Source organism: Hippoglossus hippoglossus, chromosome 13 (assembly GCF_009819705.1).
Source record: "Hippoglossus hippoglossus isolate fHipHip1 chromosome 13, fHipHip1.pri, whole genome shotgun sequence".
Lineage (NCBI taxonomy): Eukaryota > Metazoa > Chordata > Actinopteri > Pleuronectiformes > Pleuronectidae > Hippoglossus > Hippoglossus hippoglossus.
Window position 1 is genome coordinate 12,999,507 of NC_047163.1, and position 14,547 is coordinate 13,014,053.

The 14,547-nt window shown below is 42.8% G+C and overlaps 2 protein-coding genes across 12 annotated transcripts in view; one reads left to right on the forward strand and one right to left on the reverse strand.

Annotated features, from left to right (window-relative positions):
• mcamb (melanoma cell adhesion molecule b) overlaps positions 1-4,304 on the reverse strand; it is a 34,198-nt gene extending 29,894 nt beyond the window's left edge. For all 11 annotated transcript variants that reach the window (XM_034604612.1, XM_034604614.1, XM_034604613.1 and 8 more), the window contains exon 1: positions 4,169-4,304. In XM_034604612.1, coding sequence (XP_034460503.1) covers positions 4,169-4,232 — 64 coding nt within the window. In that variant the 5' untranslated portion in view covers positions 4,233-4,304. The remainder of the gene's footprint in view (positions 1-4,168) is intronic.
• Positions 4,305-12,109: 7,805 nt separating this feature from the next.
• On the forward strand, positions 12,110-14,243 carry rnf26 (ring finger protein 26). The gene has a single exon (XM_034604677.1). The coding sequence runs from the start codon at positions 12,573-12,575 to the stop codon at positions 13,920-13,922; it is 1,350 nt and encodes a 449-aa protein (XP_034460568.1). The 5' UTR covers positions 12,110-12,572; the 3' UTR covers positions 13,923-14,243.
• Positions 14,244-14,547: the final 304 nt, after the last annotated feature.

Genomic DNA, 14,547 nt, shown 5'->3' on the forward strand with positions numbered 1-14,547 from the left:
ACAGCTTCAATCCATTACATGGCTCTGCAGGGAGACACTGCAGCAAAATGGAGTTTCCATCTAAACACTTTAGAAAAATTTGGCTTTTCTTCTGCTTTCATTATCAAACATTCACAAAAACACAGACTAATCGGTAATGTGTGTTTACATTCTGCTCCCATTGTTGTATGTTGCATGTATAGCTTTCTAAAGCACAAACTGAAGCGGTCCTTTGCCTGATCGTCTACCAACAGCAAAACTGTAGAGTCAAAGAAAAATAACACACCATGTACACTGACAAATCCATTACACATACATGTTATCTTCCGATTTTATCAGCAAGTTACTCAGGAAATACCTTCCCCATGGCAATTTCACTCAGTAACCTGGTCATGACATAAGATAATGAACAGACTACTGTTACCAGTGTCTAGTATGACTGTGCATACCAGAGCAGTGGAGTTAGAGGGTGAAAAGGCTGCTGGCATTCACATGTTATTAATCATATGTCTGAAACTGCTGTTTCTGTCTCCATCACAACATGGTGCATGTACCAGACTTTACTTTAGTTCTGCTTAAGTGCTTTTACACTTATTAATCAATGTTGGATGGTTCAAACAGCGCAATTCTTCTTTATTATTTTGTCACCAAACCGTTTTCATGTATATTTGTGATTAAGAGAGGTTGTGTGCATATATTAAATAATGGAAAATCATATTTTTTCTGTGCACTGTGTGAACCATGTCAAAGACATATTTCCACTGCTTTGCGACTGATTTTGAGGTCTACATTAATACTAAAATCTACTATACAAAACAGCACTGCTAAAGCATTACAGTAAGAAGTTCGCGGTAATCTTCTAATCTTTTAGCAACAGGCTATAGGTTAAACATCCATGTCTTTTATTGAGGTATAAAACCACTGACGTTTAGGAGACATACTGAATACACAAGAAGAGACATCTCCAGAAGTCTCCAAACAGCAGCCACTGGTTACCCCCAACCAAATAAGGAGGGCTCATTGATGATTGATGATTGATGATGTTCTCCATCAAAAGTTGTAGAGTAACCATACTGAACTCTTACTTACATCACGTGTGTTACTGTTACCCTTTCAGTTCACTATTGACAGAAACAGGTCAAATTACCCGTGAAAAAACAAGCACTCTACATGCTTGTGCCATGTTTAAGAACAACCATGGTTATTCAAGATATAGATTTTCAAAACTGTTATACTCATTGTCATTTACCTTAATAAGTTCCCACTGTATTATAACGTTAAAGGGCACAGCACTAACATTCACTCCTGTTTCCTTTCCAGAATCACTGAGGATCTGGATAATGTTTCACTAACATTAACAACCGTAAATTCACCAAAACAATTTTAGACATCTCCAGATTGATGTTGCACTGTCAAGGGCCAGATCAGAAACAGTGGTGGACTACTCCTTTTCTCTGTGCTGTCCTCAGGAGTCTGTTGCATGGGAACACAAACACAGAGTGCTTGAACAGCTCAGGGCTTTATTTTAGGAAAAAGATAAGACACCATGTGCCGATGACAAACTTTCTCTGGACAAGGACCTGGTTACAGGCCGCCGTCATCACTTCCTTCATCTGTTTACAAAGACACTTTTGATTTTTTTATGCCAAAAGTTTGAGTATGTCTTGCAATAATTTGCTAGAGGTGATATAGTTGGCTGCAAATAAAGTGAGAGCAAAATTACTTTCAGTGATTGAAAAAAACCTGTTGGAACATCAAAGAAGATCGAAGAGGTTAAACGTCTAACCTGCTTCACAAACTAACAGCTGTTCATAGACTCCTATTGGAAATAAAACAGTCACAGTCCTCGCCGTGTATATGTATGTGCCGGAAGAGAGTTCTGAAGTTTGGGACTTTCATTTCAGGCTGCTCTGTTGATCCTCGGCCAGATTGCCGGGCCTACTTTTCGATGCTGTGGCCGAGTTACAACAATGACATTTATTGTCCGTGACCAGTTCACTTCTTCTGAGGAGCAGCAGTTGTTGGAAGCAAGTCTCAGTGCCTCAGCTGCAGCAGAAAGTGATGACCTTTAAGTCAGCAAGGTCTAATGTGGCTGCTCTTTGGCTCGGCTTGATTAGCTGATGTCACAGGAAATGAATGGCATCTTTATCGAGGGTCACTACTACTGCTCGACAGCATGTCCGTCTTTCCTCCGATGTCATCGCAGGCTGGAGACAGAGTTTCGGCACAGACACAATCGCACTCATTTGCACCCCATGTGCATATGTATTCAAACAGAGCGTCTTTGCGGATCCGGCAGGGCGTGAGTGGGCGTTAACAAACATCATCAGATGCTTGAGAATATCTCACCACAAAGGCGTTTCCCACAGAATTCTGCCTAATACAGATTTACAGTTTACGTCAATTAGTTGATTAACAAAACAAGCAATCTGCAGCAAATCTTTCAAGCAAATAACACTTGTTTCAGAATTGTTTGTCCCAGAGTCTTTCAAATATACATTTAAAGATTTCACTGGAAAAACTGATGGGCATTCTTTTTTGTAATTTCACAGACTAAATTATGAGTCAATTTACTGGATATCTTATGAAAGATTGTCCAAAAGCTGCTGAAAAGATCCACACCTTTAACGGACGTATCAATATATTTATTTCACACTTTGAAATCCAACCCAATGGAAACAGCTCTATTGAGAAGATAATGTCAAATTTCTGAATGAGATGTGATAAATGATGTAATAAAACAAGTAGGGGAAAACTTGAGGCGATAAGAAAGCCACAAAACCGGTGCTCCAGGAAGCGAACTTGATTAAGGGCAGAGAGTTGGATGAGATCACAGACAATGGTCAAGCTGAACCTAAACAGGAGATCAACACAATGCAGAGAGGTGAGGAAAGGAGGCTCGACAAACAGGAACAGGGAAAGGTGAAGACATGGGGAAGAGGAGGGAAGTCAGGCTCAAAGAGAGGAAAGGTTGGGGGGTTCACACTGACCTGAGTCAGAGCAGACCGACCCAGGAGAAGTCCAGTAAAGTGAAGCAGTGATGTGGAGAGCAGAGGTACTGTGCCCTTCTCACCCACATAACACAACATATAAATACACACTCTCACACTCTCCTCTGAAAATAAACAGCCCACACCTGCACCTCAACGTGCATCTCACCAAAAATAAACTCCTTTATTAGTCTCTCAGAGATGATTTAAAGACATGGTCTGTTTTATAATAAACGAGATGACAAGATAACCGTGAACATTTCTCTTTGCAGCCACCGAGTACCTCGCACAGTGCACCTCAATGTGTTTGACTGTGTGTGATAGAAACACAGTGGAGGTATTTACCAGGCAAGGCGCTCACAGAACGCAGAGGGACAGTTTCCTTCACTGTACAACTGCACCTCTGTGCATGACAGCGGCTAAAAATACATCCCAGCAAACTTCTCAAACTAACCAACTTAGCCATGGAAATTAGCAAAGTACGGCATCTCGTTATGGTCGTTTCATTCAGAAGGTTCTACAGTATGGATGCCCCAACAATCCTGGTGTCTCAACGTGAAAATGCGTTTAAACTGAAAGAGAGAGGGGTGGAAATGGCACTTTCACTTCATGGATACTTTAATAAAGCATAATGTACAATATATTTCCAATTTGAGATACTAAACCACAACTTTCATCACAAATTTTTCTTGCTTAAAAAAAGTTTCTTCCCTGTAAACTCTACTTTGTGTGAGATTAAACCATGAGAACACACACACACAAAAGCAAACACAGCCAGGTTACTGGGCAGTAACAGCCTGGTTTACCACCCTCTGTTGATTTTCTGAAAAATAATGTAAGCAAGAGGAGCCTGTGCAGTGTCACATCTCTGCAGTTATAGCAGCGGCACTTGGACCATCAGCACTGAGAGGATTTATGTGCAGCCAACAGTTGTCATCAACAGACCGGCTGTTTGATTCCACAATGTCCCTTAAAAACTTGATGAAACAAGGCAAAGACTGTGAGACGCTACATCACATGCATCTTCCAATTGCCTACTTTCAAAACAAACCTTTGAATTAGTTTTCTGTGAGAGGGCGTCCATCTGCATCTAAGTGTGATGTGGCATTGGATAAAAGTTTGCAAAGTCACCACTGATTCCCCATCAAGCACAGCCCATAAACTGCAAAACCCTATAGTTGCACCGGTTGGGTACTCACCTCCCCAGGTGTGAAAGAGGAGCAGGAGTCCGAGGAGCGAAGAGGCAATGTCCCATACAGCCATGGTTGATGGTCGGTGCTGCAGCTGTCTGTGCTCGGGTGTGTGTGTGGAGGGAGTGTGTGAAGAGGGAGTCTGCCAGGGACTGAGAGAGAGAGAGAGGGGGGCAGATGAAGAGGCAGGAGGTCTACACTGTAAAAAGTGACCATGTGTACAACTCATTATTACTGTGCAGTCGTTCTCAAATTCAATATATTTCATTAACACATGACTCAGTTCCAGCACTTTCATGGCTTGTTTATGTAGATTCTTTGAAAACACAGTTAGGGTTCGCGTTAGGGTTAACACAATTAAAAAGCCTGAGTTGATGTGAGTTATGTTGGAGGATATTTTTTACAGCGTGCAGAGGAGGCACCCAGTGAATGAGAGAGCGAGAGAGCAGGAGGGCGGAGGTCTGCAGCCACATACATACAGTGTGAATTTATTACAGTCTCTCTGCTGTACCACAACACATCTTCTCAGCAGGACAATAACAAAAGTATGTTTCCTCAGCAGTAAGCCACGACTGATGAGGTGTGGTTCAGTGTGATTGGCTGACATGAAGCGTGGGTGTGGGTCTGGGGTGAGAAGGTGTGGCACCCTTGTTTCCTCATGTGGAATAAGGGGGCTCCAGCTTTTATCACTCAGGACATATGGTGCATGCATCGGCTGTGTGGAGGCTCTGAGACTCCATGATTTCACGATGATCTCAGGACTCATGTCTGCTGTGGTGTGTCGGGGAGACAGCACCATCATGATCACAGTTATCGACCATGTATTTGAACACACAACTCATCACTATTGACCCCCTAGGCAGCGCGACCAACAATACACAGCCTGTATATAAAAAGATACAGACAATGTACACAGTGTGCAAGGCATTACGTGGAAAACAACATCAATACGGGTTATATGGTACATGGAAATGAAATTGTAATGAGGATTTGTACCAGAGGTGGAGGAAGAATTAAGTATAAGTAAATGTCAATACAAAAAGCAAAGTAAAGATACAGATACAGAATTCCCATACAACGCATAGTCTTTATTTACATAGAAGCACAAGTTTATACGGTGAGGTCCAAAAGTCTGAGACCACTTGCCAATTCAGGTTTTCTCTCATTCTCTTATAGCATGTCAGTAGATAATCTATCAATAAGTGTTACACAGATCATCTTTATCTACACACTCATAAAAATGGGGAAACAACCAAGCTTAATATGGACATAAAAAGGGAAGTTGAATAAGGCTGACTCCCTCTAAAACCATTTAAGAACACAGAGGAGATTATATCATTAATGTGACACTGACCTCCTCCGCTTTGGCTGCAGGAATACTGTACTGTTGACTCCCGTATTCAGTGTTTGCCAAACTGTAAGAAAGCACCCATACGGTACTGGACACAATGAAGACATGATCTCACAGAACTAAAGGAGGTTCCAGCTGTCTTGATACAAAGTCAGCATTGTTTCAAAATGTTGTCTGCCCAGACTGACACAGACTGGATAGAGTTAAGATGAGTAAAACGCTTTCAAGCTAATGGGTTAATGACATCGTGAGTCCAATTTATGTAAAGCTAACAGATTTTTGAAGCTGATACAATATTGGTATTTGAAAGTAACAAAGTCGCGGCAAGGTGGTTCCCATTTTCAAAAAGGGGGGCTGAAGGATGTGTTCGGATTATTCGGGAGTCACACTGCTCAGTCTCCCGGGGGAAAGTCTACTCCAAGGTCCTGCATGGACAGGAAGCTCCAACAAATTGTCGAATTTCGGATTCAGGAGGAGCGATGGGGTTTCCGTCCTAGCTGTGGAACAGTGGACCAGCTCTTTCCCCGCGAAGTCAAACACGTTTTCGGTGGGTGATAGACTGCGCCAAGGTTGGCCCTTGTCGCCAACCAGGGTGATGAGAGTGTTATTTGAGAGTTTCATGATGCTATCCGTTTATACCACTTATCTTTCAAGGCTCTTGACCCACTCTTTTATAACTTAAACATGTAACTGGAACATTTTGAATGGGGTAAATATCTGACTAGCGTAAATATCTAGCGTATCATTTTACAGTTGACAGCAATGATTCAAAGCGAGGATTTTTTATCTGCCTTTATATTATACAGTATATTATAATTCAAAATCATTCAAGTTTACCAAACCATGGCAGCACACACACACACACACACACACATGATGGCAAGGGTTGTTGTTGAAGGGTCGTTACTCTTCAACTGAACCTTGGTGTTTGGCACAGCCAGGAACATCTGATCAGAACACCTCAGGGAGCAATGTATGTTAGAGACAATACAAGACTTCCTCATTCTCTGAACGGACGGTGATAAAACCTCTAACTGTCTGCGCCGTTAGAACAGTCAATTAATCTCAGCATTATTTGATCCCGTGTGAACAATCACAGTCTGTACAGTTGGCCTCAGATCAAAGAAGAGCAGAAGGTGTCATGTAAACTCTGAGACCCTCGTGGGGTCAAGTGGGCTGCCTCTGAGCGCAGGATAGGAAGGATTCAGGCGATGATACTGGACTCTCTGGTGTGATGGAGTCCACAGTAGAGACGGGGTCCGCTCGTAACAGCAACAGTGCTCCATCAAAGACCTCATGTGTTCCAGAGGCATGAAGCTGTCAAGTTGGTTTGGTTTGGGACTTTTCCACATCATCACTTCTGCCAGGGACGTTATGTTTTCATCAGCAAGATTAAGATTGTAACCAAAATTGCACACAAAAAACTGAATGTGTTTCAACAAAACTTGGTAGAAGGATACAGTACTGAGAAGGGAAGACATAAGCAGATAGGGCGTTTTGTAACATTTTCACTATTTTCCCACGGAATAAAGAAAATAAAGAAACTTGAAGCCATCAGTTCACATACACCGAGAATTGAGAGTTTTTCAGTGATCCAGGAGACAACTTGAATCCAGTAGTTAAACTTTTCCAATGTAAAGTAGTCTGAAAAGAATGATGTGAAGGAGAAGGCGTGGGTGTTGAACTTTTCTGGCCAGGTAATTGAACTGAGAGTGGTATCCATGTTCTCATTAATCTCCCAGCAAGAAAGCAGATAGGAGTTTTAATATAGATTAATTAATGACTGACACACCCATAGTCTCTGTGCAGTTTCTTATTTTCAGGGTACTGCTGTGTCTAAATGTTCAAAGCAGGTGGACAGCAGAAATAAAACAGAGAGGAAGCCGGAGCGTGTGTCTGCTCGTAGTCGACAGATCCTGTAGTGTTCCCCAGATACACTATCACTGGTGCTCTGTTTTTCTCTCCCTCCTAACGCCATCAGAGGGGATCTGTTGGTGGAGATACGAGCACTATGGCTGTGTTTTGATGGAAATATGAGGCCAGCGCTGATAACACAAGTGTGATGTTGGGTTGATTGGCTCTCTACACAACATCCTCTCCTCCTGCAGATCACTGTGTCCTTTACACACACAGTGTTTCATGATGTTCAGTTAAGTTCTTCTTAAATATGCATCACAGGCTTCTACAGTATTTATCTAAAAACTATCAAGGATCCTATAGGTCAGCAAAACCCTACTGGATTGTACTGTAGCCTGTGTAGATGTAAAGAAAGGTGTGAACTGCTGTGTTGATGCTTTCATTTCCTTTCCTTGTGGTTTGCATCGATAGGAAAGAACTGGCTGTTCTCAAAACAGCTACATTGTTCTACCACTCAGGGTCAGTAAATTATGACTGAGTCATAGGGGCCATGTGACATGGGTGTGGCACATTTGGAAATTGGGTACAGTAAATAAATAAACATATGGAAATTTGGTGAGACCCCTTTTTTTTGACAGCACTCTTAAATTCCTGGTGGACAAATTGCAAGAATGTTCCCCTTTCACCCTCAATTTAATATGATACATCCTGGACAGGGCGTTGGGGAATATCAGGGGGCAATGGGTTTGGGAATGAGACCGAATGAGGAAAATAGAAGCAGGAAGGGCTCCATACCCTCCCCCACATAGTTCCCAGGGACTGCAAAGCCCTGAAGGATGTTATACGACCGTGTTTCTAACCTGATGACTGGAGAAAAACCTCTATCTTTAAACCAATAACCCATTCAAATGAATCCCATTTAACTATTTTTCTGTTAATGGTTATGAGACGTTGCACACATACTGTGTAATTCATAAACAATTGCACTTATTCTATATGATTAGCGTTGTCTGTTCTGAGTCGGACAGATTTGCTGGATAATCTTTTCATCTCATTTGTACAAAAATCTGTATAATAAATTGCTGTTTAATGTTAATTCCTATTTAGAATGTCTAGAAAATTCACAGACACGGTTTAGTGTATTTCTTATTTCTTACAGATCACAAACAAAAAATGTCAGGAGGAAAAACGTCCAAAAAGGGATGTCAACTCCGAGATTTAAGAGTCTTTGGCGATGAGGGCCAACGCTAAAATTCTCATATAAGTTACAGGGACGACAAGAGACTCGATCAGAACTAATACGTCCTACCACCTTTATGCTCTGCAGGCGCCTCCCCTCACCTGAATGTTCCGGAAATGTTCCTTTTGTTGTGAACAAGTCTGACTCCGGACCAAATTTTGCAGACATTTTCTGGAGTTCATGTCGGAAAATGACCATAATGTGTTTAGTACAGAGTTCTAAAAGGTGCTGGAAGGTGGATTTTTTTACTGATTTGATACAGTATTTATACGAAGCTAAGCTAACTTGGCTGTAGTGATAATCTTTATTCTAACTCTCATCAAGATGGTGAATGAAACTTGGCCCCTTCAACAATTACTGATGCACTGACTCAAGTGTGGTTCCTGTGTACCTCTGTGCGTGCCACTCCTCAGTGATTGATGATTACATACAACTTCTGTTTATCTCACCAGTGCTCACAGTGTCGTGCTCATGGGCTAAGGAAAGCCTGAAGGAAGGAAACAGAGGAAAATAAGTCATTCTTTCCGAGCCACTGAAGCCAGACTGGAGAGCAAGTTGTAGTCTGTCCGGCATGAGAGGCGGCCATTGTCCGAGTTGCTCCGGAGGATGGGGGGCTTCTGTGCATACACTGGATTGGTATGGTGAGGGGGCTCCGAGGAAGAGTGGGAGAGCAATTTGAATTTCTGCTCAACTCCATCACAACAACAGGGATTGTGACAAAAGAGACACTGTGATAACTGTGCGAGCCAAGGCTTGAACATTGCTTCTCCATGGTGATTATATGTAATAGGGGCATTAATCATAATAAATCCACCCACCGACATGTTTCTTCAGTGTTTCAGCCTGGGAAGATTTTGATGTGGTAAAAAGAAGAGAAAAGAAAGATGAATTAAAAATTAGACTAATAAAGTCTAATGGCCTTAGATTAATGATGAGACTTTCGATCTCTGCTTGGAGCGATTACAACCACAGGGAAATGAGAACACGCAAGACAATTTCAACTTGTTTCTTTTCCATAAATTAGTGTCTGGGTCTTGAAACATGAGATAATAAAGAAAGTCTCTTCCTTAAAGGTTCAGTGCGTAGAATTAAGTGACATCTAGTGGTGAAATTTCATGTTGCAGCTGAACACCCCTCACCTCTCCCTCCCCTTCCAAACATGAAAGAGAACCTGTGGTTGCCTTCAGTTGTCATAAAAACTCAAAGGGTGTTTAGTGTGTCCAGTAGCTTTCATTCTTCAAAATAAAGCCTGTCCACAGCGACGGATCTTGCTTTGTGAAAGTTTCCTTTCACGTAAAAGATCACAACACAAATGTGAAATTCTTATGTTTGATTATTATTGAATTCATCAAGTATTTTACGACATGAAATGAATGAATATTATAAGTGTGAAACAGTAAGAGAGAACGGGGAAGATACGTAACAAAGGGCTGGGTCATAACTGAACCTGCAGCCGCTGCAGGAGCACTCAGGCCTCTGTATGCAGCGTCCACTTTTCACTGATTGAAAGATCATATTTCAGCCACTAAAAATAAGCACCTGACATTGGCAAGTTGCAGCTTCATGAATGCAATGACTTGCTTTCTGGGCTTTATATTACGGAAATGGTTAGTCTATCAAATGGTAAGTTGTTGGTGAGTCTTTAACTCACTCTCTACAATGCTGTCAAGAGATATCATTTGCAGCCGTACGCCTTGAAAGATTAGGTTTATGTTTGAGAGTGAACTGCTTCATTTCAATAGGATGTGGCAGCCTCTAAAATCTTAACACTGACTTTTAATGAACAATTATTGTTCCTTTCCTGATGTTTAATGACCATTCCTGAGGAGAAGAGTTGTTAGGTGCTCTTTCCAGGGTTGTGTCTCCATAACCTTTGCCAGATGAAAGTCTGAGGACCAAAACATCATCGTAACATCATCTTGTGAGATCATGTGAAGGACACAGATTTTTGGTTTTAGCAGGACCTCTTTCAAAATGATTTGATAGACTAAATTAATAATCAATTCATATAAAAATGTTACAATCATTGATAATGATGGTGATTGTTTGCTGCAGAATGATTAAATGATTGATCTAGTGATTGAAAATCATCAGATTGATCAGATATTAAATAATCGTCAACAGCAGCCCTATAAGTGACTAAACAAAGGATACCACTGAGGTTATTTTTTGGCACAGAGCCAGAATAATGACTCATGCAGCAGGAAGCTGCTTCTACATCCTGCAAACTCATGGACATCCTGCAGATGTAGACAAGGTCCTGAGAAGACGACTCAAAGGACAGGAATGTCATGCTGAGGGACCCCCACACACTTAGTCATCCCATTTATCTCTCTCTGAGGCACGTAAAACCATCATTGCCTCTTTTCCTGCAATGACTCTTTTGTCCCCGCTCAGTTTGGGTGTGATAGTGGTAACTGACAGTTGACAAACAATCTCTGAATACTGCATATTTCCAGCCCAGTGTTGATGATGCTGAAACCCCAGATTCATGTCCATGTTTGTGTCCATTAAGATATGAAATTAAATTAAAATAAACAACCCTACCATGACATTGTAGAAGAGGCTTTAGGAGAATAGTCATATTCAGAGTTTGTGCACTGAATTTTCTTATTGATAGTTAGATGACAAGATCAATATCACTCTCATGTCTGTAGTGTGTAAATATGTACCTACAGTCATCACAGAGCACACAGATTTGAATGGGGGGAAACAGCCAATCTGACTGTGTCCAGTTTCCCTTCATCCCCCTGGATCGGGGGGATGAAGCACATGGCGAGGAAGGAAATAGTTTTGATATTGTTCACCATTGTAAAGCTTTTATGTTTCATTGTCACTGAAGCAGCTGAGGTTGTGGGACAGAATAGATCAACACATGAGATTGTGTTCATGTTAATGGCCAAGGGGAGACTGGAAAATCCTGGAAATGACAACAGCAGTCGTTTTCACACACACACACACACACACGCAACACACAACACACACACATCATTTAGAAGAGGGTTATTGTTTCACCGGTGACAAACTGTAGATCCCCACTTTCTAAATTCACATGTGCAGTATATGATAGCTTTTAATTGTTTGGGTATTTATTTAAAAGATGAATTCTGTGATGTCAGTATTGCTGTTCTGTTTTCATTATGTAGGCTTGGGCCTCCTTTTCTACCGTGTTACATACATAACTCCATCACTCCATGCAGATCAGAGTAGCCTCACCTCAGCTATTCAGCTATCTACAATTATACAATAATAGTGTTATTATTCTTTTACCTCTTACAATTGTATTATTATTATTATTATTATTATTATTATTATTATTATTAACTGAAAACTGAGTGCATGTTTTTAATAAATCAATGGTTCTAAAAAGAACATTTCCAAAAATGGTCGCATTACCTGAAAATACCATATTTCTATATAAACTCCTTTCCATTTAAAAATATAAATCATTTTATTTTGTAGACTCGCCGGAAACCGGAAAGAGATGCTGAGGTCAGCTGACGCGACCAAAACAGACATGGCGGCTGAGGTAATAACATCGAAGCTTATGTGAGTTTTTCTTCGTCTCTCCTGTTTACGCCGGTCGATTTTTACGGTTTAACACTTTTTAAAACCGTATTTCTGAGCTGATGAAACGTTTCCGGATCATTCTCTGATCGGAGAGAAGAAAACTACACAGAGGAAATGAAACGGAAGTGTGCGTCTCTCGTTTGAAACAAAACATCCGCCTCTTGTAACGCGTGTGTTTGTTGTGTGGGCTCGTCGTGTTCGCCGAGCAGATGGATAGAACATGAAAAAGAAGGCATCTTGTGGTGAAACGAAGCGGGGAATGTCTGATGGTTTCGGCTAACGCACCGGACGAGCTGACGGCCTGAACAAGATGTAACACCCGAGAGTCTCAGTTCGTAAACAGACTTTACTGCGGAGACAAGCTGAGGGAACCGGGAAGCAGCAGAGAGGGCAGCATGGGTCTGGTGAACTTTGTCCTCTCCACGGTTGGAAAATGTCTGGACGCCGTCTGTCTCCTCCTGGACCTGAACTTCGTCGTCGTCCACACCGTGGTGCGGGGTGTGCTGGCGGTGGTCGCCTTCATCACCAGCCTGCCCACCCTCCTCCTCACCTCAGTGCTGGAGCTGGGCAACTTCCTCGTCTTTTGCCTGATGTCCGCGGCAGAGGCGACCACCAACGCGGCCCAGGGCACCGTCACCATGCTGGGGAGCCTGGTGCTGGCCCTGGAGGGGCTGCTGGAGAGCCTGAAGATGGTGGGTTACCTGTCCATGCACGTCCTCCTCCGCGGGAAGGAGCACCTGTGTCGGGGTCTTCTGTCCATGCTGGAGGGCTGCGGCATCGCTGTCAGCCTGGTGGTCTATTTCACCAACACCGTGGTAAACTACGCGCTCATCGCCACTCAGAACGTGTACCTGGCTGTGGCCGGTGTGTGGCAGACGGTCTCCAGCCCCCTGCAGAAGGTGCTGGAGCTGACGCTGACCTCCTTCACCTTTCTGTACAGCAGCCTGGCTGGGACGTCAGCGTTCCTGTGGTGGCCCTGCAAGCTGGTGTTGGACTTTCTGGTTTCTCTGGTGCACATGTTCATCAGCATCTTCATACTAAACATCTACGGCCTCCTGCTCACGGTCACCATCGCTCTGACTACCACAGTCTACCTGAACCCGCAGCTGACCCGACAGGCTGCAGCACAAACTCTGGATTACATCAACTCTTTTCCTTCTCTGCGCAGACTGCATTTTGCTCTCCGCCGCCTTGCTTCAGCCGCGCGGGGCCTCCCACATTTGCTGCGTGGTAACATGCGGCGTCTGCGAAGGATTCTCCATCACCTCTACCTGCTGGAGACACGACTCTGGCAGCAGCTGTCTCGACACAGCAGCCAAATAGGCCTGGCGCTGAGGACACACCTCCACAGGGACCACAACAACAGAGTGCGAGGGGACGGCAACCCTGAAGAGGAGCGGCGGGGCCCGCCAGACGGAAGAGCGGGGGACGGGGCCCACCAAGAGCTGCTGGATTTAGTGTTCCCCTCCTCCAGTACAGACAGGCCACTGAAGAAGGCGTCGTCTCCAGGCAGTGGCAGCAAACCTCTGCCTGCTGACAATCTGCTGACTCTGCTGAAGGAGCAGGAGGACAGGAAGAAGTGTGTGATCTGTCAGGACTGCACCAAGACGGTGGTGCTGCTGCCGTGCAGACACCTCTGCTTGTGTAGAGGCTGCACAAACATCCTGCTGATTCAACCCATCTACCAACAGAACTGTCCGCTGTGTCGCCACATGATCCTCAACACTATGGACGTCTATCTATGAGGGACCAGTGGATCTAAAGGAGCCTGACAATCAGTATCTCTGCTTCAAGTTTTACCACCACTGAAATGATGTTGTATGACTTTTGTTTTACTGGGTTTCCTTTAAATATACATCTGGTGATATTCTAAATGAATATTTTTTTTTTGCTGTCAATAAATCCCATGAGCAAGACAATGAATCTTCGCAGACAGCTCATACATGTATTGTTTTATTTTTTGATGTTAAAAAACACTTGGCTCTGTGGTTTTTGGGGAATTGAGTAAAGAAAATACTTGTTAGTGGATCACTTTGTCGAGGGCTCTGGATTAATTGGGATTTACTGATTATAAAAAATAGAGAATATCAGCAGACGTATCTCCTAAATATCTGGTTTCAGATCTGTGTGGTCGGTTCAGATGAGAAATACTGAAGTAAACGTGCGAACAGGAAATTATATAATACTTACGCCCTCGAATGCTGTGGATGATAAAATGCCACAACCAAATAGAGATGAGGGTTGAAGTGTAATTATTTCCATTGTCGATGAATCTGCTGATTATTTTCCAGATTAATCACTGAAATGTATGAAACATCAAAAAGTTGTCAAAAACACAACGTTCCAGAGCCCAAAGCAATGTCCTGAAAA

What these genes read in the sequence shown, in the direction of transcription:
- rnf26 (XM_034604677.1), top strand. Translation starts at nt 12,573, where the DNA reads ATGGGTCTGGTGAACTTTGTCCTCTCCACGGTTGGAAAATGTCTGGAC.